Raw genomic sequence first — 27,597 nt, 5'->3', positions numbered from 1 at the left:
TGCAGTGGTGAAGAATCTGTCTGTCAATGCAGAGGACACGGGTTCGAGCCGTGGTCCAGGAAGATCCCACATGCCGCAGAGGAACTAAGCCCGTGCGCCGCAACTACTGAGCCTGCGCTCTAGAGCCCACAAGCCACAACTACTGAGCCCACATGCCACATCTACTGAAGCTCGCACGCCTAGAGCCCGTGCTCCACAACGAGAAGCCACCACAATGAGAAGCCCCCGCACTGCAACAAAGAGTAGCCCCCGCTCGCCACCAACTAGAGAAAGCCTGCGTTCAGCAACAAAGATCCAACACAGCCAAAAATAAATAAAAATAAAAATAAGTTAACTTAAAAAAAAAAATCTGCAATTAGACACACTAAAGCAAAACTATGTTTTTGTACAAAACAGAAAGATTTTAAAATCAGACAAAGGGAAAAGTTAATTTACCTAACAGGAACAATTAAACAAGCAAAATACTTCTCAAAAGCAATAAGAGAAGTTAGAACAAAGTAAACTTTGTTTATCCTTAAAAAGTTGAAAGAAAATAACCCCAACCTAAAATTCAGATTCCAACAAAACTGTCCTGCAACAACATGAGCAAAGTATTTTTTCATGTAAATGAAAACAAGGTTTATCACCAATAAGCTACTTCTTAAAAAATTTCTGAAACCATGTAATTGATAAGTTCAACAACACAAACCAGAAGGTCTGAGACACAAAATGAAAGAGAAGCAAGGAAACTAGTAACCAAGTAAGTGATTTTAAATATTGTTTACATACATTAATTATAATATCTAATTTATGGGGTTCAAGAATAAGACAGAATAAATACACCGAAAACCAGCATATACGTCAGAAGAGAGGGCCCAGATACTTTTACATGAAAATTCTACCAAATATTCAAGGAAGATATAACATTAATTGTACACAAACTCTTTCAGAAAACACTTCCCAATTTGTCTTCTGAGACCAGCATAGCTGTAATACCCAAACCCAACAAGGACACTGGGGAAGGGAAGGAAAGAAGAAGGGGAATAAGCGCCTTCATGAAAACAAGCACCCACAACAAAATAACAGCAAATCAATTTCAACAACATGTAAAAAGAATAACTCATCGTGACTAAATGGAGTTCAGTCCAAGAATGCAGGGTTGTTTTCATATTAGAAAATCAATGAATGCAATTCATCAAGTGGGCAGAATAAAGGAGATATCCATATAAAAATTTCTGCCTGGTTTGCAGGGCAGAAATTGAGATACAGATGTAGAGAAAAAACGTATGGACACCAAGGGGGGAATGCGGCGGGGTGGGGGGGGTGTGTGTGTGTGATGAATTGGGAGATTGGGATTGACATGTATACACTGATGTGTATAAAACGGATGACTAATAAGAACCTGCTGTATAAAAAAATAAATAAAATTAAATTAAAAAAAAATTTCAAGAGATGCATAAAAAGCATCTGACAAAATTCAACACCTATACATGTTCAAATTTCTCAACAAATTAGGAACAGAAGGAAACTTCCTCAACTTGATAAAGGGCATCTACCAAAATGTAGAGCTAACATATAAGTTGAAGTATAAGGCGGAAAGGGGAGGGAAAAAGAGGAAAAAGAAGAGAAGGGAGATGTGGCGAGAGGAGAGGAGGGGAGGGAAGAAGGAGAGGAGAAAGGGGGGAAGAGGTGAGGGGAAACAGAAGAGAACACACAAAGATTAGAAAAGGTGAAAATATCTTTTTGCTGATCATATGATTTTACATAGAAATTGCTGAGAATCTACAAAACTACTAGAATTAATAAATTTAGAAAGAAAATTAATAAATTTAGCAAGCTAATAAGAAACAAGGCTAACGTACAAAAATCAATTGTACGTTTATATATTCACAACAAATTAGAAAATAAAAATTGTAAAATAATTGTATCAATAATAGCATCAAAAAGAATTAGAAATTAATTTAATGAAAGCATGGAAGACCTCTATATTACAAACACAAACACTGCCAGGAGGAATTTTTAAAAGACCAAAATAGATGGAAAGATATACCATATTCATGGACTGGAAAGCTCAATATTGTTCGTGTGTTACCATTATGGTAACTGGGTAAATGGTACATGGGCTCTCTCTGTTTGTTTTTTTTAATGCTTTTTGTTTTGTTTTGGCTGCACCACGCAGTTTGTGCAATCTTAGTTCCCCAACCAGGGATGGATCGCACCCAGGCTGCCAGTAGTGGAAGCATCGAGTCCTAACCACTGGACCACCAGGGAATTTTCATGGGCTCTCTCTGTATTAATTTTTACAACTGCATGTGAATCTACAATTATCTCAAAATTTAAAAATTTATTTTTACAACTCTAAAGAAACTTAGGAATAAACTTATGAAGAAATAAATAAAACCTAGACTCAACTTAATATCAAAAACATATCAATTCCCCCTAAGGTAATTTATAAGTTAAAGGCAGTTCTAATAAAGATACCAAGAAGCTTTTTTATGCAGCTAGAGAAACTGATACTAAAGTTGATGTGAGGGCTTCTCTGGTGGCCCAGTGGTTAAGAATCCGCCTGCCAATGAAGGGGACACGGGTGTGAGCCCTGGTCTGGGAAGATCTCACATGCCGCGGAGCAACTAAGCCCGTGCACCACAACTACTGAGCCTGCACTCTAGAGCCCGCAAGCCACAACTACTGAGCCTGCAAGCCACAACTACTGACGCCCAAGTGCCTAGAGCCCGTGCTCTGCAACAAGAGAAGCCACCGTGATGAGAAGCCCACGCACCACAATGAAGAGTAGCCCCCGCTCGCTGCAACTGGAGAAAGCCTGCGTGCAACAACGAAGACCCAACACAGCCAAAAATAAAATAAATTAAATAAAATTTAAAAAATAATAAAGTTCATGTGAAAAAACCAACAGGAAAGAATATTCTGTAAAACACTGAAAAAGAAGTGCTGGGGGGTTGGATGAATTAGTTCTATCAGACATTAAAACATACCATAAAGAGGTGACAGTGAAAAGAGAAACACATCAGCAGATAGAAGAGAAAGACCAGAAATAAATCCATTTTACACACAGAACTTTTGATATGAGAAAGGCTGCATATCACAACACTCGATCAAAGATAGATTTTTAAAAAGTGGGCTGGGACAACTGACTAGACATTTGGATAAAGATAAAATTAGATCCACACCTCAAAATATACACAACAATAAACTCCAAACAGAACAGGAATCTAAATGTAAAAAATGAAATGAGACAAGTATTTTAAGAAAACATGGGTAAATTTCTCTATGTCCTAGTTACAGGTAGATATTTTGAACTATGACTCAAAACCCAGAGGTAACAAAAGATTGGTAACTTTAAATAATAATTTAAAAATTTTGAAGTGTTTCAAAAAAAAAACAGAGGCAAATATAGGCAACATTTATCACAGATAAAGGGCTAATATTCTTAATATACCGCCAAATCTTAAAAATTGAAAACAGATAAAAAACTTTATAGAAAAAATAGGCCAGAAATATGAATACATAATCCACTAATAAGTATATTAATATACCAGTAATCATATGATGTTTGTTCAACTTCATTCATAATTACAGAAACATAAAACTATCCTGAGATGTATTTCTCACTTGACAGATTGGCAAAAATTTTAAAGTAAAACTCATTCTTTTAGAGAGGCTCTGAGAAAGACTCTAGGAAAACAGGCACATTCATATATTGCTGGGGAAAATGAAAATTGGTACAATTATTTGGGGGAAGAAGATGATTTGGCAATATCAATTTCTGTCTGTCTCTCCATCCGTCCGTCCATCCATCCATCCATCCATTCATCCATCTACATCTTTGACCCAGAAACCGCATGTCTAGGAATTTACACTGAAGATACACTGTCCAACAATATGAAAATACATATGCACAAGTGAATCACTGCAGCACTACTTGTAATTACAAGATAATGTAAACTACCTGTTTTTATGTAACAAATTGATTAAATAATCCTATGCAGCTATAAAAACAATGAGGAAGAGTTCTATGAACTTCTGTGGATTTGTTTTCATGATAAATTGTTAAAATAAAAAAGCAAAGTGCAGCAGAGAATCACTAGGAAAGCTACCCTTTGTGTAAGAAAAAAGAAATAAGAGAATATGCATATGTATCATGAAAACCTGACTAATAAAACTGGTTACCAACAGGGGTTAAGAAACAATGTAGTGGGAAAAGATAAAGGATATGGGAATTGGTAGAAGGGCTGGAGGGGTGGTATTTATTGAGTATGACTTTTTGCATAGCTCTGACTTTTAGAATCAGGTTAATATTTCACATATTCAAAAAAGTCTGTATGTCATAAAAATGGGGTGGGGTGGAACACAAACAGAAGCAAATGAACTTAACTGTATTTCAAAGAAATATCACAGTTTATACTGATGAAAATTAACAATCAAAACCAAGTAAACTATGAACACACTATATTTTCACACTATATTCTCTCAGACTAAAGACAAAAAGAAATTTAAATAAATATTTATCACTAGTTAGTAGATTTGTTTTCTTAGTAATTTCCATACTAGTTTATATATATATATATATATATATATATATATATATATAGTAAGACTATGACAATAAGTAAAATGTATTTTGATAATGAGAGCTAGGTTTCTGTCAGAAAAGAGAATTAGAGATATAGAAAGGGTACAATGTAAAGCTACAACGAACCCTGTGATAGTGAACTGCAATGAGAGCTCATCAGTATGAACTCATAGTTTTTATGACAGATACAGAAACACAGACATGTTATTTACATATATGATTACATAAATATTATGTTCGTAAACTGAATAGCATAGACTAATCTCAGCTAGTTTGTATTGCCCACATGGTTATCTCCAGAACAGCTGATTCTTACCTACATTACAAAATGTTGTTATTTTTTAACAATTCTTTTTTTTTTTTTTTAATTTATTTATTTTTGGCTGCATTGGGTCTTTCATTGCTACACGCGGGCTTTCTCTAGTTGCGGCGAGTGGGGTCTACTCTTTGTTGTGGTGCACAGACTTCTCATTGCGGTGGTTTCTCTTGTTGCGGAGCACGGGCCCTAGGAGCCTGGGCTTCAGTAGTTGCAGCACGCAGGCTCAGTAGTTGTGGCTCACGGGCTCTGGAGCACAGGCTCAGTAGTTGTGGTGCACAGGCTTAGCTGCTCTGCGGCATGTGGGATCTTCCCAGACCAGGGCTCGAACCCATGTCCCCTGCATTGGCAGGCGGATTCTTAACCACTGCGCCACCAGGGAAGCCCACAAAATGTACTAAATAAAGATAAATGATATTCCATAACCATGGGCCTGTGAGTTGTTTGGGAGCAGACTGCATCAGTCTGTCAGCATTGTTTAGTAATAATAAGTGAATTTATGATTCACCTGATTTCAGTGGAGCCTGTAACTTAATGGCTGGTCACATAACTAGAATGCACTGCCCATGTGACTAGCTTAAAATAAGAGATCCGACCTCAAGCCAAATTTGAATTTCCCATTACTAAGGTGCTTGAGATGCAAGCTAGTAGTGGTTCTGAACCTGGAGACAAAGCAATTCCTCTGTGACTCGGTGGTAGAAGGACAAAGAAGACTGTGCCTAAAGTCTTCATATCCCTTTCAATGAGTACTCTTCTTCCGCTTGGCTGTACTATATCCTTTGCCTATAATGAAGTTCCAGAAGTATAAACTGCTTGATTCCTGTGAGTCCTTTCATCAAACACTTAAGGTGATTAATATATAATTAATGGATACATATTATAATATGTTATATATACAGATATACATATTTCCTAGCTCTGTCCACTGAGAAGGCCTACAAGCAATGACGCTCTAAGTGCAATGAGCACACTTAAAACCCAGATATTTGTTTTGAAATACCATTCTCCATTAAAAGAAAACAGGGTTTCTTGGATACACGGCTGATTCCAGGACCGGGGCAAGGTAAGTACAAAATGATGCTGGTATATCTTGTCATCTAAGAATGTAAGAAGTTACTTAAAGAATGATAAGAACATGAAAATCAGCTTGAAGGAGTTCCAACTAGACAAACAGGGAACAATTTGAGTTTCAAAATGATTAACAGAAAAAATTAAAACTCTATGATTCCATTACCATATAAACAAACAAAGAGGGAGGGAGGGAGGGAAAGATCCTTTCAGTAGAAATGCTAACTAATAAATGTGGAAGTATTACTCAGCTATTAAAAAAAATGAAATAATGCCATTTGCAGCAACATGGATGGACTTAGAGATTATCACATTAAATGAAGTTAGACAGAGAAAGATGCTACTGTATGATATCACTTAAATGTGGAATCTAAAAAAATGATTCAAATGAACTTATTTAACAAAACAGAAATAGACTCACAGACATAGAAAGCAAACTTACGGTTACCAAAGGGGATAGCACGAGAGTGGGGGTGGATAAATTAGGAGTTTGGGATTAACATATACAAACTACTCCATATAAAATAGGTAAATGACAAGGATCTACTGTATACCACAGGGAACTATACTCAATATCTCATAATAACCTATAATGGAAAAGAATCTGAAAAAGTGCACATATATATATGTGAATCACTTTGCTGTATACTTGAAACTAACACAACACTGTAAATTAAATATACTTCAATAAAAAAGTTAAAAAAATAAATGTGGAAGAAAAAATGAATTAAAAATTATCATTTGGGCAAAACACATTAATAATTATTTCAAGTAGGATTTATTAATAGATGCTCAAATGGGAGAAAATGGTAAATTTACAGTGGACAAATCTGTCAGGCACCACCTTAATCAAGTGATCAGAGCTAACATCACCAGTACTGAGCAAACTCATATCATATGGGTCCAGATACGACAAACTAACAAAGGATACCACATCGATTCTGTAGTATTCCTGATTAAAAATGGATACTCTGAATCTAGTTATAAGGAAATATCACACAAACTCATATTAAGGAACGTTCTACAAAATTAATAACTTATACTCTTCAAAAATGTCAACATCACGCACAACTAAAGAACTATAACAATTTAGAGGAGATTGAAGAAACATGACAACTAAATGTAACCAGTGATTCTGGATTCATACTGGAGAAGGAAAATTTTTTTCTTTTGCTACAAAAGAATATTAGTGGAAAAACTGTTGAAATTTAACTACATTATCTCAGATAATAATATTGCATTAACATTAAATTTCCTGATTTTACTAACTGTACTAACCTTATATAAAAACTCTAAAGCAAGATGAACAGGCAATTATAAAACTTCAGTGGCATAAAAAAATTGTTTCTGGCTTCACCTACATTATATTGTTAACATTTTTTTCAATTCAATTTCAACTATAAACATTATTTTTAAGAGTAGTAAAATAATATACCCGATAGCTGTACCATAGTTTCCATAGCTATTCTACTATGACTGGGGATATTTATTTTCTAGAATGTTTGCTTTTATAAATAATACTGGTATATAATCTTTACATAGTACTTTGAATCATTTCTTATAAGAAATTCCTATGTTTATCACTACCAAATCACACATTTTTAGCGTTTCTCATATGTATATATCACCAAATAGTCTTCCTGGAAGACAACCAACTCTCTCCCCCCTCCCCTTTTCCCCCTCTCTCAGTCCCCCATCCCACCCTCAACACTACATGTACATGCACACAGCAAGTAAGAAGAGTTCCCATTTTGAAACATCCTTAGCCATACCTATTAGGTGACTTCTTTGGTACCTTATACTACTTCATATTGTGCTTTTATTATTTAGGAAGTTGAGTATTATTTCATATGTGAGCTGACCATCTGAATTTGCCTTTTTCCCCCATGTTCTTCATCTTTTTAAAAAAATTTTTTTTGGAGCTTTCATCAAAAGAATGAAATTGGTTTAAGAAACTTTTTTCATTTTGAAGCAATGTGAAGCAACTGACAAAACCTTTCCCAGTTTGGGTTTAAAAGCTTGTTTATGGTGCTTTCTTATATACAGCCCTCTTTTTTTCTATAGTTCTATTATTATTTAAATCATTATTTAGCTGACCTGGACTCTTACAGTAACAGATAAAACAGAAAGCTAAATTTCCTGCAAATGGTATCCTGGCTAACACTTCATAATTTACTTAATCTTCCCTTTTGACTCCCTCTTGCGAGAGCACTGGAATCACAACTAACTGCTCAACAATCATCGACAAGAAGACACTGGAACTCACCAAAACAGATACCCCACATCCAAAGACAAAGGAGAATCCACAATGAGACGGTAGGAGGGGCGCAATCACAATAAAATCAAAACCCCGTAACTGCTGTGTGGGTGACTCACAAACTGGAGAACACTTATACCACAGAAGTCCACCCACTGGAGTGAAGGTTCTGAGCCCCACGTCAGGCTTCCCAACCTGGGGGCCCGGCAACAGGAGGAGGAATTCCTAGAGAATCAGACTTTGAAGGCTAGCGGGATTTGATTGCAGGACTTCGACAGGACTGGGGGAAACAGAGACTCCACTCATGCAGGGCAAGCACAAAGTAGTGTGCACATTGGGACCCAGGGGAAGGAGCAATGACCCCATACGAGACTAAATAGGCCTACCTGCTGGTCTTGGAGGGTCTCCTGCAGAGGCAGGGGGTGGATGTGTCTCACCATGACGACAAGGACACTGGCAGCAGAAGTGCTGGGAAGTACTCCTTGGCGTGACCCCTCCCAGAGTAGCCATTAGCCCCACTAAAGAGCATGGGTAGGTTCCAGTGTTGGGTCGCCTCAGGCCAAACAACCAACAGGGAGGGAACCCAGCCGCACTCATCAGCAGACAAGCGGATTAAAGTTTCACTGAGCTCTGCCAACCAGAGCAACAGCCAGCTCTACCCACCACCAGTCCCTCGCATCAGGAAACTCGCTCAAGCATCTAGATAGCTTCATCCACCAAAGGGCAGACAGCAGAAGCAAGAAGAACTACAATCCTGCAGCCTGTGGAACTAAAACCACATTCAGAGAAAGATAGATGAAATGAAAAGGCAGAGGGCTATGCACCAGATGAAGGAACAAGATAAAACCCCAGAAAAACAACTAAATGAAGTGGAGATAGGCAACCTTCCAGAAAAAGAATTCAGAATAATGATAGTGAAGATGACCCAGGACCTCGGAAAAAAAATGAAGGCAAAGATTGAGAAGATGAAAGAAATGTTTAACAAAGACCTAGAAGAATTAAAGAACAAACAAACACATGAACAATACAATAACTAAAATGAAAAATACACTAGAAGGAATCAATAGCAGAATACCTGAGGCAGAAAAACTGATAAGTGACCACCTGGAAGACAGAATGGTGGAATTCACTGCTGAGGAAGAGAATATAGAAAAAAGGATGAAAAGAACTGAAGGCAGCCTAAGAGACCTCTGGGATAATATTAAACACAACAACATTCACATTATAGGGGTCCCAGAAGAAGAAGAGAGAGAAAGGACCTGAGAAAATATTTGAAGAGATTATAGTCAAAAACTTCCCTAACATGGGAAAGAAAATAGCCACCCAAGTCCAGGAAGTGCAGAGAGTCCCATACAGGATAAACCCACAGAGAAACACGCCGAGACACATAGTAATCAAATTGACAAAAATTAAAGACAAAGAAAAATTACTGAAAGCAGCAAGGGAGAAATGACAAATACATGTAAGGGAACTCCCATAAGGTTAACAGCTGATTTCTCAGCAGAAACTGTACAAGCCAGAAGGGAGTGGCATGACATATTTAAAGAGATGAAAGGGAAGAACCTACAACCAAGATTACTCTACCCAGCAAGGATCTCATTCAGATTCGATAGACATATCAAAAGCTTTACATATGAGCAAAAGCTAAGAGAATTCACCACCACCAAATCAGCTCTACAACAAATGCTAAAGGAACTTCTCTAAGTGAGAAACACAAGAGAAGAAACGGACCTACAAAAACAAAACAATTAAGAAAATGGTAATAGGAACATACATATCAATAATTACCTTAAATGTGAATGGATTAAATGCTACAACCAAAAGACACAGGCTTGCTGAATGGACACAAAAACAAGACCTATATATATGCTGTCTACAAGAGACCCACTTCAGACCTAGGGACACATACAGGATGAAAGTGAGGGGATGGAAAAAGATATTCCATGCAAATGGAAATCAAAAGAAAGCTGGAGTTACAATACTCATATCACATAAAATAGACTTTAAAATAGACAAGGAAGGACACTACATAATGATCAAGGGATCAATCCAAGAAGAAGATATAACAATTATAAATATATATGCACCCAACATAGGAGCACCTCAATACATAAGGCAACTGCTAACAGCTCCAGAAGAGGAAATCGACAGTAACACAATAATAGTGGGGGACTTTAACCCCTCACTTACACCAAAAGACACATCATCCAAACAGAAAATTAATAAGGAAACACAAGCTTTAAATAACACAACAGACCAGATAGATTTAATTGATATTTATAGGACATTCCATCCAAAAACAGCAGATTACACTTTCTTCTCAAGTGCGCACGGAACATTCTCCAGGATAGATCACATCAAATCAAGCCTCAGTAAATGTAAGAAAACTGAAATAATACGAAGCATCTTTCCTGACCACAGCATCTTTCCTGACCACAACGCTGTGAGATTAGAAATCAATTACAGGCAGAAAAATGTAAAAAACACAAACACATGGAGGCTAAACAATACTTCACTAAATAACCAAGAGATCACTGAAGAAATCAAAGAGGAAATCAAAAAATACCTAGAGACAAATGACAATGAAAAACGACAATCCAAAACCTATGGGATGCAGCAAAAGCACTTCTAAGAGGGAAGTTTATAGCAATACAAGCCTACCTTGAGAAACAAGAAGTCTCAAATAAACAATCTACCCTTATACCTAAAGGAACTAGAGAAAGAAGAACAAACAAAACCCAAAGTTAGCAGAAGGAAAGAAATCATAAAGATCAGAGCAGAAATAAATGAAATAGAAACAAAGAAAATAGCAAACATCAATAGAAGTAAAAGCTGGTTCTTTGAGAAGATAAACAAAATTGATAAACCATTAGCCAGACTCATCAAGAAAAAGAGGAAGAGGACTCAAATCAATAAAATTAGAAATGAAAAAGGAAAAGTTACAACAGACATCGCAGAAAGACAAAGCATCCTAAGAGACTACTACAAGAAACTCTATGCCAATAAAATGGACAACCTGGAAGAAATGGAGAAATTCTTAGAAAGGTATAACCTTCCAAGACTGAACCAGGAAGAAAGAGAAAACATGAACAGACCAATCACAAGTAATGAAATTGAAACGATGATTAAAAATCTTCCAACAAACAAAAGTCCAGGACCAGATGGCTTCACAGGTGAATTCTATCATTTAGAGAAGAGCTAACACCCATCCTCTCAAACTCTTCCAAACAATTGCAGAGGAAGGAACACTCCCAAACTCATTCTATGAGGCCACCATCACCCTGATACCAAAACCAGACAAAGATACTACAAAAGAGAAAATTACAGACCAATATCACTCATGAATATAGATGCAAAAATCCTCAACAAAATACAAGCAAACAGAATCCAACAACACATTAAAAGGATCATACACCATGATCAAGTGGGATTTATCCCAGGGATGCAAGGATTCTTCAATATATGCAAATCAATCAATGTGATACACCATATTAACAAATTAAGGAATAAAAATCATATGATGATCTCAATAGATGCAGAAAAAGCTTTTGACAAAATTCAACACCCATTTATGAAAAAAACTCTCCAGAAAGTGGGCACAGAGGGAACCTACCTCAACAAAATAAAGGCCATATATGACAAACCCACAGCAAACATCATTCTCAATGGTGAAAAACTGAAAGCATTTCCTCTAAGATCAGGAATGAGACAAGGATGTCCACTCTCACCACTATTATTCAACATAGTTTTGGAAGTCCTAGCCACGGCAATTAGAGAAGAAAAAGAAACAAAAGGAATACAAATTGGAAAAGAAAAAGTAAAACTGTCACTGTTTGCAGATGACATGATACTATACATAGAGAATCCTAAAGATGCCACCAGAAAACTACTAGAGCTAATCAATGAATTTGGTAAAATTGCAGGATACAAAATTAATGCACAGAAATCTCTTGCATTCCTATACACTAACGATGAAAAATCTGAAAGAGAAATTAAGGAAATACTCCCACTTGCCATTGCAACAAAAAGAATAAAATACCTAGGAATAAATCTACCTAGGGAGACAAAAGACTTATATGCAGAAAACTAGAAGACAGTGATGAAAGGAATTAAATATGACACAAACACATGGAGAGATATACCATGTTCTTGGATTGGAAGAATCAATATTGTGAAAATGACTATACTACCTAAAGCAATCTACAGATTCAATGCAATCCCTATCAAATTACCAATGGGATTTTTTACAGAACTAGAACAAAAAATCTTAAAATTTGTATGAAGACACAAAAGACCCCAAATACCCAAAGCGGTCTTGAGGGAAAAAAACGGAGCTAGAGCAATCAGACTCCCTGTCTTCAGACTATACTACAAAGCTACAGTAATCAAGACAATATGGTACTGGCACAAACACAGAAATACAGATCAATGGAACAGGATAGAAAGCCCAGAGATAAACCCACGCACCTATGGTCAACTAATCTATGACAAACGAGGCAAGGATATACAATGGAGAAAAGACAGTCTCTTCAAAAAGTGGTGCTGGGAAAACTGGACAGCTACATGGAATAGAATGAAATTAGAACACTCCCTAACACTGTACACAAAAAGAAACTCAAAATGGATTAGAGACCTAAATGTAAGACCGGACACTATAAAACTCTCAGAGGAAAACATAGGAAGAAAACACTTTGTCATAAATCACAGCACGATCTTTTTTGATCCACCTCCTAGAGTATTGGAAATAAAAACAAAAATAAACAAATGGGACCTAATGAAACTTAAAAGCTTTTGCAAAGCAAAGGAAACTATAAACAAGATGAGAAGACAACCCTCAGAATGGGAGAAAATATTTGCAAACGAATCAATGGACAAAGGATTAATCTCCAAAATATATAAACAGCTCATGCAGCTCGATATTAAAAAAACAAACAACCCAATCCAAAAATGGGCAGAAGACCTAAATAGACATTTCTCCAAAGAAGACATACAGATGTCGAAGAAGCGCATGAAATGCTGCTCAACATCACTAATTATTAGAGAAATGCAAATCAAAACTGCAATGAGGTATCACCTCACACCAGTTAGAATGGGCATCATCAGAAAATCTACAAACAACAAATGCTGGAGAGGGTGTGGAGAAAAGGGAACCCTCTTGCATTGTTGCAATGTGGGAATGTAAACTGATACAGCCACTATGGAGAACAGTATGGAGGTTCCTTAAAAAACTAAAAATAGAATTACCATAGGACCCAGCAATCTCACTACTGGGCATATACCCAGAGAAAACCATAATTCAAAAAGACACATGCACCCCAAGTTTCACTGCAGCACTATTTACAATAGCCAGGACATGGAAGCAACCTAAATGCCCATCGACAGACGAATGGATAAAGAAGATGTAGTACATATATACAATGGAATATTACTCAGCCATAAAAAGGAACGAAATTGGGTCATTTGTAGAGACATGGATGGATCTAGAGACTGTCATACAAAGTAAGTCAGAAGGAGAAAAACAAATATCATATATTAATGCATATATGTGGAACCTAGAAAAATGGTACAGATGAACTGGTCTGCAGGGCAGAAATAGAGACACAGATGAGGAGAACAAATGTATGGACACCAAGGGAGGAAAGTGGCAGGGGGTGGGGGTGGGTGGGATGAATTGGGAGATTGCGATTGACATATATACACTAACATGTATAAAATGGATAACTAATGAGAACCTGCTCTATAAAAAAATAAATAAACTAAAATTCAAAAAACAAACCTTCCCTTTCACCACTGATCTGCATATCCACCTTCACCATAGGGTCAACTCTTAATTACCTTTCAGTTAGATTTTACATTTTTTATTGTGCCCCTTTTGTTACAGCAGTCTTAGAATACATTATAATAACTTAATGGGTAATTGCCCTTGTAATTATTATACCTCTGAAGCATTCATTCTATAAATAACCATTAAAGTCAATTGGGCACACTCTCTACCGACCTTTAAAAAATATTCTTGAGGATTTTTAATTGGAATCACATTAAGTTATGGTTATTGGTCTATTCAAAATGTTCAACAATTGCTTTACCCTATTTTAATATTTTTTATTTTCCTTGAAAATTATACATTTTATTAAGACTGCTATTTTTATTAATATGCATCAGCACTAAGTTATTTTAATCTAGTCAATATTATAATAGCCAATTTCAATTATATATTGTAACATACAGTATCTTTTTTATTTCTCTCTACATTTGCCATCTTAAGTTTTTCCCAGTTTCTTGAGTTCAATGCCTAGTTCATTTATTTTTATTCGCATCTAAAAATGAATTCATTTAATGATACAATTTTTTAGGAAAATTCTGACCAAAATTTCATAAATTTTGATATATAATATTTTCACTAGCATTATTTTCTGAATTGTTTTTAGCAACGTCTATATACTCTTTAACACAAAGGTATTAAGAGAAGTCTTTAGTTTACTCTCTTCCGGATTGTCTCAGTAGTTACCTATTTGAGGTTCTGATTCAGAGAATGTAAATGGTACAATTTATTCTGTTTTAGAATCAATCCAGTTTTCTAAATGCTCCAGGATTACTATAAGTAATGTATATCCCTTGATGCAAAGTATAAAGTGAGACAAGTACCTATTAAACCAAGTTTGACTCATCTCAAACAAAGAAAAAATCCAATGTCTTTATAATGACGTAAGAAAATCATGCACCAAAGTGGCCTCTGTCATGTTTCTTACCTCAGTTCTATTTTTCTCCTCCTTCCTCATTCCTCTCCAGCCATACTGGACTTCTGGACTGTGTCTGGCATTCTTGTACCTTAAGGCTTATGTACTTATTTTCACTCAGCCTAGATCTTCCCGGAGATATTCACATAGCTTGCTCCCTCACCTCCTCTTTGTTCAAAGGTAATCTATTCTTATTACTATTAGTATCTCTCCAACTAGAATGAAAGTTTGGCTACAGCATGAATTTTTTTTTTTTAATTTATTTTATTTATTTTTGGCTGTGTTGGGTCTTCGTTTCTGTGCGACGGCTTTCTCCAGTTGCGGCGAGTGGGGGCCACTCTTCACCGCGGTGCACGGGCCTCTCACTGTCGTGGCCTCTCCCGTTGCGGAGCACAGGCTCCAGATGCGCAGGCTCAGTAGTTGTGGCTCATGGGCTTAGTTGCTCCGCGGCATGTGGGATCTTCCCAGACCAGGGCTCGAACCCGTGTCCCCTGCATTGGCAGGCAGATTCTCAACCACTGCGCCACCAGGGAAGCCCCTACAGCATGAATTTTTGTCTGTTTTGTTTTTGTTCAATAACCAGAGCCTATAATAGTGTCTGGTAAATAGGATGTACTCAAAAAAACTTTTGGTTGAATAAATTAATATTTAAAAGCACCTGCCCTGAAGCCATAATGCCTGAGTTAAAATCTCTGCTATATTACCTTGGGCAACCTCCTTAACTTCTCTTTGCCCTAGTTTCCTCCTCAATAAAATAGAAAATAATAGTAATAGTACTTATCTCATAGGGAAGTTCTAAGAATTAAAGTAGTTAATATATGTAAAGTTCATTGAGCAATGTCCATGAATAGTAAATGCAAAATAAATGTTACCTAAATACTTTTATTTCTACTTTAATTACTTCTTGAATTATACAGTAGCCCCTCCATATCCACAGGTTCTGCATCTAAAAATTCAATCAAACGCAGACAAAAAAAATCCACACACACACCCCCCCCAAAAAAAGAAGAAATTCCAGAAAGTTCCAAAAAGCAAAATGAATTTGCAGCTGCACTGGCAACTATTTACACAGTATTCACATCATATTTAAAACTTTTTACATAGCATTTACATTATATTAGTTATTACAAGTAATCCAGAGATGACAAAGTATATAGGAGGATGTGCTACCCAGGTTATATGCAAATACACACCAATTTATCCAAGGACTTGAGCAACCTTGGATTTTGGTACCTGCAGGGGTTCCTGGAACCAATCCCCCATGGATACTGAAGGATGACTATACCTTAAAATCTCTTACCATGTTTAACTTTTAATCAATTTTTGAAAATTTCTAATAGGTTTTGCTTTATATAAATACCAATGCTTTATATTATGTCACACAAATTACTACTACTTTGTGGGATTATACCTTTCATTATGTGAAAACCTGTATCTGTCTTATATGATTTTTTCCTTGAGTTCTACTTTGGTCTGTACTTTTCTTTCCTTTTTTGTTGTTTGTTTTTGTTGTATTCCTTACCATTCTTATATTTGCCAGGCTTATCCTCAACTACTCCTTTGTTTTCAAGTCTTTCTGTGTCAATCTGTTTTAAGTCTGTCTCTTCTAAAGAGTATACCTAGAAATGAAGCCTAAGGACTTCGGCACAGTATGTCATATTAGTTCTATCCCATAAGCACTAGTAGGTCTTCCTCCTCAGCAACTTCCCTGTCCTCCAGCAGATACTAAGGTTGGAGTCTCCTGAGAGACCCAGACTACTTCACCCAAAAGCACGCTTTTACTCTGCATACAGTGACTCACATGTTAGGTAGACTTCCTAAGTATTCTTTTTATCTTTATAAATTCTTTTTAAGTTTTCAGTGTGAGGATAGCAACATGTCAATGGGATTTCTAGTGGGTGGAAGTTGGAGGGATTACATTGGCTTAGTGTACAATCTCAAACCAGAAGTCTCCTTTATTATATGCAAACAGTAAAAATTAAAAAAAAAAACCCACTATTCTGATTGCTTTTTTTTTTTCTATTCAATTTCTATTGTTTCTAGCTTATGGAATTTGCTAGAAATTCCATATTAATGTTCTATAAATGGCAATAGTAGAAAATCTTCTCTGTTCCTCTATGTAGACTTTGTCAAAGTCCTGCAGCCAAAGAGCAATAGGAACACACCTGTAGTTGAACAAATTTTATTATTGCTCATTGCAGTGAAGAATACAGCACACTACAGGTTAAGGTAAGAGGATGTTACAAACTACTTATAGGATATAGGCCCATGTTAAGTGATTTGGGGGAGGGTTCAAGGAAGTAAGGCTTTGCTCTGGATTGGATACTGTCAAGAAGTGGGGATAATTCTGTGATTGAGTACCTTAATAAATCTTACCTAGACGAACAGAAAACTACAGTGAGACTAAAGTTGTAATTAGTAAAGAAACAGCAACTGCTCATGTTAGCCATGATAGAGGTGTGTTTGGTATTTTATATGGCTTGCACAGTGACTTCTTTTTGTATGTGCTTAATAAGTTTATGAAGTGATCTTGGTTTTTGTTTCATTTCATCACCGTCCCAGAGTGACTATGTCTGATGTTGATGTTCTGTGAGATTATGTTCAAAAGGAGAACATCAAGGCCCAGCTGTGAATGCCAAGCCTGTTTCCAGGTTCAGAGACTGCTTTTCCTGTTCAAGTTCTTAAGGATGTTTCAATTTAATTCTTAAAAATTTCTCCTGATATATCCCATTGTCTTATTAAAAAAACACCTAGATCTGGTGCTTTCATGGCTGTTCAGAAACAGATACAAACCAATCTATAAACTTACTATAAAAAAACAATAGGCCAAATCCAAGCATGCAGTTGAAGATAACACAGGATATACAGAGTAGTTACACAAACTAACCATAAAAGTAATAGAGGCAGTTATTTAAGTAGTGGGGAAAGAAAAACACAAATAAAAGCTGTATGATCCGAAAGAATTTTCTTTCCACTTTGATAAAAATAACTGCACTATCACATAAAATGAATATACAAATGAACATGCCTTATTTGAATGCCTTATGTTTTTTTCCTTTTAAGGAAAAAAGGATATTATAAAGGATACTGTAAGGACAATTTGTAAAATCTACTGAGTAAGATACAGGGATTAGATAATAGCACCATATCAACATTAACTTCCTGAATTTTAAAGTTATATTGTGATTACATAGGACAATATCCTTGTTTTTAAGGAAATATACACTGGGGTATTTAGAGATAAAGGAACATTATGTCTGTACCCTGCTCAAACATCCAAAGAAAAAATTTTACGTGTGTATATGTAAAAGAGAGACAGAATGAGAATGATAAAGCAAATGTGATCAAATGTTAATATGTGGATAATCTGCATACAGTATATAAAGGAATTATTTTTTACCATTCTTGTAACTTCTCTCTAAGTCTGAAGTTATTTCAATGTGAAAAGTTTAAAAAAAAAAAAAAAAAAGTCTGGCCTAAAAATTATATTTGACAAATATCAGCATACCCAAGTCAGAGATGAAGACAGTAAAAATCAAAATAATCATACAATTAATTAAAGAAAAGGAGAAGCCAGAGTCTATTTTACTCAAGCTTGTAGTTTACTTTCCACAGAAAAGCTACATGTTTCAACATAATAATGGGTAATTCATCAATAAATTACAACTTTCCTATCTCTGAGAGAAACAATGCCCTGATTACTCATAATTTCCTCTTATGGTATTTCCTTCCTCTCAAGGTCTGATGTTACCAGTATATTAAAAAAATTTTTTAACTCAGTGATGAGCAAATATATATCTGATTATGTATCAGAGCTATTCAAGTCCTAATCAATGCCACAGCATTCAAAACAGCTGTCTTTATGACAGGACATTCCAGTAAACTCATCTGTGATTTTACAACTCAGGTGATTATATTTATGGTACCACTAGAACATACTGTTAGATGTATCATTTACCTGAGAACTGCCACTGAAACCCGGAGGTTGGCTGTATTCTGTGGAATCAATAATACTACTGCAAAATGAAGAAAGAAAAATGTGATTTCAGTTTTTACATTCTCTTAGCAACAGAAAAAGTAAATCTAAAATATATCATATATAAATCCAATATTTCTAATTTCTAAGCAAAGAAAATATTTATTACCAATAATTTAATTAGACATCAAATAAATACATATCCCATAAACAAAAAACTAGTAAATATTTAAACAATTTACCCCTTCATCCCACAACCTTAAATATACCCACCTTGAAAGAATGTCAGTAGGGAATAATCATAAGATAGGTGTATATATAGAAGTATTTCCTACAATTTCATTTTCAGATAGGTTAATAAGTTGTTTGAACTCTAAGGAAAAGAGGACTTAGAATATTGGGAAAAGAGCACAAGCATGAAATCAAAAGCTATGGTTAACAGATCCTGTTATGACACTAGAGCTACTGCCCTTGGACAAATACCTTATAATAACTGTTTCCGTATCTGCAAAGTGAGATGAGTGGAGACTAGCTATCTCTACCTATATCTAGAGTCCCTTCAAGCTCCAAAATGTTATGATAATCACCTCACGTGAAAGAAAACTATCAAAGGAATGGAAGAAATGGTAAAATACCAATAATCTTTCTTCCATAACCCAAAGTCTATATTCTAATTACCTCTGCCCTAGTGGAACATAATCTACTTTCTCTATTGGTTCTTTCTATTTGATTATATTCTCTGTGCATTTTCCTACCTAACCCTAGAAAAACCTCTAGAAGTCCCGACTAGCTTTTCTTCCTAAGAGTTCTATCTTACCATATCTATCTTATCACTTCACTCTTATCTCCTACCCTTCTTTAAATAAATTAGCCTATGAGGACTATTAACACCTGAAAATGATATAACTTATATATCAACCATGACAGATCAACAGTTTTTTACATTTTTAAAAATTCTTCCCTATTTCTATTATAGAAATGTTTATATTTTTGTCTACCCTAATGAAATTTAAGCAATTAAGTGTACTAATTTCAGTGCGTCTCTTTACATAAATATACAAAATCATTATTCACTTCAGTTCTCAAATAATCACAAAGGTTACAATATGAGAGGCACTCTTAAGAGTACAGAGTGGGTTTGAATTTCACCTGTTAGCAGCTAAATGACTCTGGGCAAGTTATTGATCTTATTTGGCCTCTAGCTTCTCCATCTGCTAAATGAGTAAGATACTTCAGAGAGGTATAAGATTTAATTAAGTGGGTTAATTTCTCAGTACAATGCCAAAAAACGGTAGATGTTCAATAAATTTTACCCTCTATTAATAAAATTCGTCAATAACATACAACCTTACGCTTTCAAAAATATAATAAATGAGATGCAACTGTCTTCACAGTAGTCTTTTTTTATAAAGCAATACATAATAATAGATATTCACTGTGTTCTTAACCGTTCCTATAGTAAGACTTATGTAAGAAAGACCCTTCAAAGCACTTATACTACAAATTAAACAATTAACACAATCTTGCAATGAATTTCTTTTGATGAAATATAACCAATGCTCACTTTCCTTGCACAGAGTCATGAACTGATATGACAGGATCACATGCTATTTTCAGTATACTCTAACCAGGGACTAACAGGGCTAAAAATGAGGAAATGCCATGCATTCAAAAATCTGTGTTCCTTGGTCAGAATGGCCATCATCAAAAAATCTACAAACAATAAAGGCTGGAGAGGATGTGGAGAAAAGGGAACCCTCTTGCACTGTTGGTGGAAATGTAAATTGATACAGTCACTATGGAGAACAGTATGGAGGTTTCTTAAAAAACTAAAAATAGAACTACCATATGACCCAGCAATCCCACTACTGGGCATATACCCGGAGAAAACCATAACTCAAAAAGAGACGTGTACCACAATGTTCATGCAGCACTATTTACAATAGCCAGGACATGGAAGCAACCTAAGTGTCCATCGACAGATGAATGGATAAAGAAGATGTGGCACATATATACAATGGAATATTACTCAACCATAAAAAGAAATGAAATTGAGTTATTTGTAGTGAGGTGGATGGACCTAGAGACTGTCATACAGAATGAAGTAGGTCAGAAAGAGAAAAATAAATACCGTATGCTAACACATATATATGGAATCTAAAAAAAAAAAAAATGGTTCTAATGAACCTAGGGGCAGGACAGGAATAGACGCAAATGTAGAGAATGGACTTGAGGACATGGGGAGGGGGAAGGGTAAGCTGGGACGAAGTGAGAGAGTAGCATTGAGATATATACACTACCAAATGTAAAATAGATAGCCAGTGGGAAGCAGCTGCATAGCACAGGGAGATCAGCTCGGTGCTTTGTGACCACCTAGAGGGGTGGGATAGGGTGGGTGGGAGGGAGACGTAAGAGGGAGGGGATATGGGGATATATGTATGCATATGGCTGATTCACTTTGTTATACAGCAGAAACTAACACAACATTGTAAAGCAATTATACTCCAATAAAGATGTTAAAAAAAAAATCTGTGTTCCTTCCACTAATGAAACCCAATTCCCTATTATCTGTATAAACATTAATAAAATTATGAAGCTGCACATTTAGAGGTTGACAGAACAGAACTATTTCTAGATATAATTATTTTATGGTGTTGTAATTCAGACTTCTTTGACTGCAGGCTGGAACAATGATATTGATATATCAGTGTATATAGTGAGATAACACTACATTTCAAATACATGTTTAAAAATAGTACTCATCAGATTGTTGAAGGTATTGAAATTACAGGTATTAAATGGTATTTTATTAATAATAACTGCAGAGTTTGAAATTTATTTTATTTCAGATCTTAATCTTATTCACTAAGAAAATTTATTAATGCATACACAACTGCAACAGAAGCAATCTGAGAAAATAAATCCCTTTAATTCTGCTTTTTAAAATGTGTGTGTGTGCGTGTGTGTGTGCGTGTGTGTGTGTGTGTGTGTTTCTATGTGTGTATAAAGTAACATGATTAGAAGAGAATATTAGAAAGCACTGCCTGGGCTGGGTTCTCTTGATTCTGGTGCTATTCTACTTCTTATCTCTGAGTTAGCGACAATCCACAGATGGTAATGACAACAGCAATATTAATAGCTATCATTTATTGAGCATTTACCATGCTCTAGGCATTGCCCTGAGTAATTTAAACTTCATAACTCAGGTAGACACTATTATTATTCCCATTTCTCAAGTGAGGAAACTCAGCCACTGACAGATTATGCATTTGGCCCAAGTTAACAAAGTTAGCCAATAGCAGAGTTAGGATTCAAAGCCATGCAGTCAGGTTCTAGAGTCTACACTGAACCACCATGCTATGCTCCCTAGGCACATCATATTCTACAACTGAAGAGTGAGGAAATCCTGGATTAGCCCAACCCACTTCATAGACATAATTTAAGGAGAAAAGTGAAAAAAACGGCAACCTATAAATATGAGAGTCATCAATTATTTCAAATACATGTCAAATAAATAACTTGAAATTATTTCAAATAAATTATAAAAATAAAGCCACCAAAAATGGCAAGGGCAAGAAGAAAATTTCAAGATAGTAACTAAAACTGAGTTAGGAATAATACACTTTATTCATGATGGGGAAAATAAGATGATAAAAAAATTCTTAATGTTCTTGCTAGTGACAACGAGGAGCTCAGCTAAAAACATATGAAAACTATACAGCTGTTAATCCAAGTTACAAGGGAAATTCACAGTTATGCAAGTAGATGTCACAAAACTACTTACTGTCACTTAAATTATTTGCTTCCAAAGGCAAAGATATACTTTGTAATTAAAAGACAGACTTTTACAAATGAACTTATATACAAAACAGAAACAGATTCACATACATAGAAAACAAATTTATGGTACCAAAGGGGAAATGGGGGGAAGGGATAAATTAGGAGTTTGGGATTAACAGATACACGCCACTATATATAAAATAGATAATCAACAAGGACCTACTGTACAGCACAGGGACCTATACTATTTTGTAATGACCTATAAGGGAAAAAAATCTGAAAAAGAATATATATGTATATGTATTTATGTGTGTATATATATGTATTTATGTGTGTATTTGTGTATATATGTGTGCATGTGTGTGTGTACATATATATATATATATATATATATATATATAACTGAATCACATTGCAGTACACCTGAAACTAATACATTGAAAATCAACTATCCTTCAATTTAAAAAAAAGAAATAAAAAATATGTTTAAATAAATAATAAAAAAAGACTGTTAAGTCAATTTCACATATAAGCTATATCTATAATGAATAGGAAGCTAAGAGAAAACAGTGTTTCACTCTTGGTAAAAATAGTGGGTAACTAGTTTTAGACTGGGCTTTTACTTGAAAAAGGATAATTCACATTCAAATACCAATAGGCACAAAATTAATTAAATGATAGAGGATTTTAATTATGTGAGCAAAATAAAATGTATTGAGATAATTTAAGGCTGAACATAAAGAAAATAACATTATGAGGTTTTTAAATAAATAATGGAATTGAATGAACCAAAAAAAAAAAAAAATCTGTGTACACACATGAAATTAGACTAATTTCTGTCACTGATTTGTTTTTCCATTAGTATAAACTTAAGACAGAATAAACTCTACATTCAATAAACAATATGGGGCTACTGCCAAACCCCGTTCCTTTCCAGTATTCTACGTAAAATTACTGAACCAGTTTCCCAAAACTGAGCAATGTGAGAAACGTGTAACATGAAAATAATCTGACTTATAAATTTTAATAATGACTAATTAAAACCAAATATGACTTTAATTTTTTTTAAATAGTAAAGTTTGTGACTATTTTATTCCCTTTCTACCAAGGCAGTAATCCCCAGTATTATAAACAGATGAAAGCTAAATCACTTGCTCTCCTCAAAACAATGCTTTTCTGTCACTTACTTAATATAGAAGCATTGAATTTCAAATTAATGGTAAACGCCACTTACTAAAGAACCAAAATTTTCCTGGCCCCAGTTTTGCAGACACCTCAGGAGATACCAGAAATCACTCTTCAGTTTTGATTTTTCCTTTCTAATTCCACATACCCTTTAACATTTGACAAAACTATTCAAACAAATCATACAAAATCAACATGACTCATCTATTGAGTGCTACCATCTACTGAGTGCTTATTATGTGTCAGGTATTATTCTCTCACTTCTTTACATGTATTACCACATTTTATCAGTCAAGACAGGTATTATTATCCTCATTTTAATAATGAGAAAACTGAGGTGTACAGAAGTTAATAATAAACTTGCCTAAGGTCAAACTGCTAATAAGGTGTGGAATTGAAATTTGAACCCAGGCAGTATAATTCCAGAATCCTTATGTAAGACTGCCAAAGTGACATATGTTTTCTCTTCTTGAAGAATCACTGCCCTGCCATTTTTGCACTATAAGTTTCTATTGATCTTCTTTTTGATGTTTTATTATTAACTCGATGATCTCCAAAACCGTTTTACCTCCCAAGGTTTTACAGGCTCCAGAGTAAGGATGTCTGCTTTAGAATACTGATTATGCTACTAACTATGTGATGCTGGGCAAAACGCTTCATCTCTATGACTCAATTTACTTCATTTGTAAAATGAAAAGAACACACGGCATTTATTCTGAGGGCTATATGAGATAATACATGTAAATTACAAAACAGTACCTAATACACATATGTATGTTACTCTGACAGTTACAACTTTTGCAAATGCAATTCTCTAGGACAGTAATAATTTCCTGATTTTGATGCAAAATTCAACTGAAAATTAACATGAAATCTTTTCTTCTACAGTGTCTTGGACTCACTAGAATAGACAGTACTACTACTCATCTTGTGGTATTTGTAAGAATTTCAACAAGATATTACAACAAATTTTATACAACAGATTTTATACAAATAAACATCGGTGATTTCAATGGCCTTTTCAGCAATATACAGTTTGGCTTTTAAAAATATTGGGCTTGGGACTTCCCTGGTGGTCCAGTGGTTAAGACTTCACGCTCCCAATGCAGATGACCCGGGTTTGATCCCTGGTCAGGGAACTAGATCCCGAATGCCGCAACTAAGAGCCTGCATGTCACAACTTAAAATCACGCACGCCCTAACGGAGATCCTGCAACTGAGATCCGAAGCAGACAAATAAATAAATATTTTTAAAAATAATAATAAATAAATATTAAAATAAAAATTAAAAAAATAAAAATATTGGGCTCAAAAAAATTACATAAAACCATATGATCATCTCAATAGATGCAGAGAAAGCTTTCGACAAAATTCAACACCCATTTATGATAAAAACCCTCCAGAAAGTAGGCATAGAGGGAACTTACCTCAACATAATAAAGGCCATATATGACAAACCCACAGCCAACATCGTCCTCAATGGTGAAAAACTGAAACCCTTTCCACTAAGACCAGAAACAAGACAAGGTTGCCCACTCTCACCACTATTATTCAACATAGTTTTGGAAGATTTAGCCACAGCAATCAGAGAGGAAAAAGAAATAAAAGGAATCCAAATTGGAAAAGAAGAAGTAAAGCTGTCACTGTTTGCAGATGACATGACACTATACATAGAGAATCCTAAAGATGCTACTAGAAAACTACTAGAGCTAATCAATGAATCTGGTAAAGTAGCAGGATACAAAATTAATGCACAGAAACCTCTTGCGTTTCTATACACTCATGATGAAAAATCTGAAAGTGAAATCAAGAAAACACTCCCATTTACGACTGCAACAAAAAGAATAAAATACCTAGGAATAAACCTACCTAAGGAGACAAAAGACCTACATGCAGAAAATTATAAGACACTGATGAAAGAAATTAAAGATGATACAAACAGATGGAGAGATCACCATATTCTTGGATTGGAAGAATCAACATTGTGAAAATGACTATACTACCCAAAGCAATCTACAGATTCAATGCAATCCCTATCAAACTACCACTGGCATTTTTCACAGAACTAGAACAAAAAATTTCACAATTTGTATGGAAACACAAAAGACCCCGAATAGCCAAAGCAATCTTGAGAAAGAAAAACGGAGCTGGAGGAATCAGGATCCATGACTTCATACAATACTACAAAGCTACAGTAATCAAGACAGTATGGTACAGGCACAAAAACAGAAATATAGATCAATGCAACAGGATAGAAAGCCCAGAGATAAACCCACGCACATATGGTCACCTTATCTTTGATAAAGGAGGCAAGAATATACAATGGAGAAAAGACAGCCTCTTCAAAAAGTGGTGCTGGGAAAACTGGACAGCAACATGTAAAAGAATGAAATTAGAACACTCCTTAACACCATACACAAAAATAAACTCAAAATGGATTAAGACCTAAATGTAAGGCCAGACACTATCAAACTCTTAGAGGAAAACATAGGCAGAACACTCTATGACATAAATCACAGCAAGATCCTCTTTGACCCACCTCCTAGAGAAATGGAAATAAAAACAAAAATAAACAAATGGGACCTAATGAAACTTAAAAGCTTTTGCACAGCAAAGGAAACCATAAACAAGACGAAAAGACAACCCTCAGAATGGGAGAAAGTATTTGCAAATGAAGCAACTGACAAAGGATTCATCTCCAAAATTTACAAGCAGCTCATGCAGCTCAATATCAAAAAAACAAACAACCCAATCCAAAAATGGGCAGAAGATGTAAACAGACGTTTCTCCAAAGAAGATATACAGATTGCCAACAAACACATGAAAGAATGCTCAACATCATTAATCATTAGAGAAATGCAAATCAAAACTGCAATGAGATATCATCTCACACTGGTCAGAATGGCCATCATCAAAAAAATCTACAAACAATAAATGCTGGAGAGGGTGTGGAGCAAAGGGAACCCTCTTGCACTGTTAGTGGGAATGTAAATTGATACAGCCACTATGGAGAGCAGTATGGAGGTTCCTTAAAAAACTAAAAATAGAACTACCATACAACCCAGCAATCCCACTACTGGGCATATACCCGGAGAAAACCATAACTCAAAAAGAATCATATACCACAATGTTCATTGCAGCTCTATTTACAACAGCCAGGACATGGAAGCAACCTAAGTGCCCACTGACAGATGAATGGATAAAGAAGATGTGGCACATATACACAATGGAATATTACTCCGCCATAAAAAGAAACGAAATTGAGTTATTTGTAGTGAGGTGGATGGACCTAGAGTCTGTCATACAGAGTGAAGTAAGTCACAAAGAGAAAAACAAATACCGTATGCTAACACATATATATGGAATCTAGGAAAAAAAAATGGTCATGAAGAACCTAGGGGCAAGATGGAAATAAAGACGCAGACCTACTAGAGAATGGACTTGAGGACATGGGGAGGACGAAGGGTAAGCTGGGACAAAGTGAGAGAGTGGCATGGACATATATACACTACCAAATGTAAAATAGATAGCTAGTGGGAAGCAGCCGTATAGCACAGGGAGATCAGCTCAGTGCTTTGTGACCACCTGGAGGGGTGGGATAAGGAGGGTGGAGGGAGGGAGACGCAAGAGGGAAGAGATATGGGGATATATGTATATGTATAACTGATTCACTTTGTTATAAAGCAGAAACTAACACACCATTTTAAA

General features: G+C 35.4%; 1 protein-coding gene across 5 annotated transcripts in view; it reads right to left on the bottom strand.

Moving 5' to 3' along the window:
- The window catches only part of COP1 (COP1 E3 ubiquitin ligase), a 270,583-nt gene that overhangs the window by 157,703 nt on the left and 85,283 nt on the right, over nt 1-27,597 (bottom strand). For 4 of the 5 annotated variants that reach the window (XM_061185681.1, XM_061185682.1, XM_061185680.1 and 1 more), the window contains one exon: nt 18,907-18,964. The exons of the other annotated variant lie outside the window; for it this stretch is intronic. In XM_061185681.1, coding sequence (XP_061041664.1) covers nt 18,907-18,964 — 58 coding nt within the window. The remainder of the gene's footprint in view (nt 1-18,906; nt 18,965-27,597) is intronic. 5 annotated transcript variants of the gene reach the window in all.

The sequence above is a fragment of the Eubalaena glacialis genome, chromosome 3, assembly GCF_028564815.1.
Source record: "Eubalaena glacialis isolate mEubGla1 chromosome 3, mEubGla1.1.hap2.+ XY, whole genome shotgun sequence".
In the NCBI taxonomy this organism is placed as follows: Eukaryota; Metazoa; Chordata; class Mammalia; order Artiodactyla; family Balaenidae; genus Eubalaena; species Eubalaena glacialis.
This window is presented reverse-complemented; position numbering and strand designations above follow the sequence as displayed.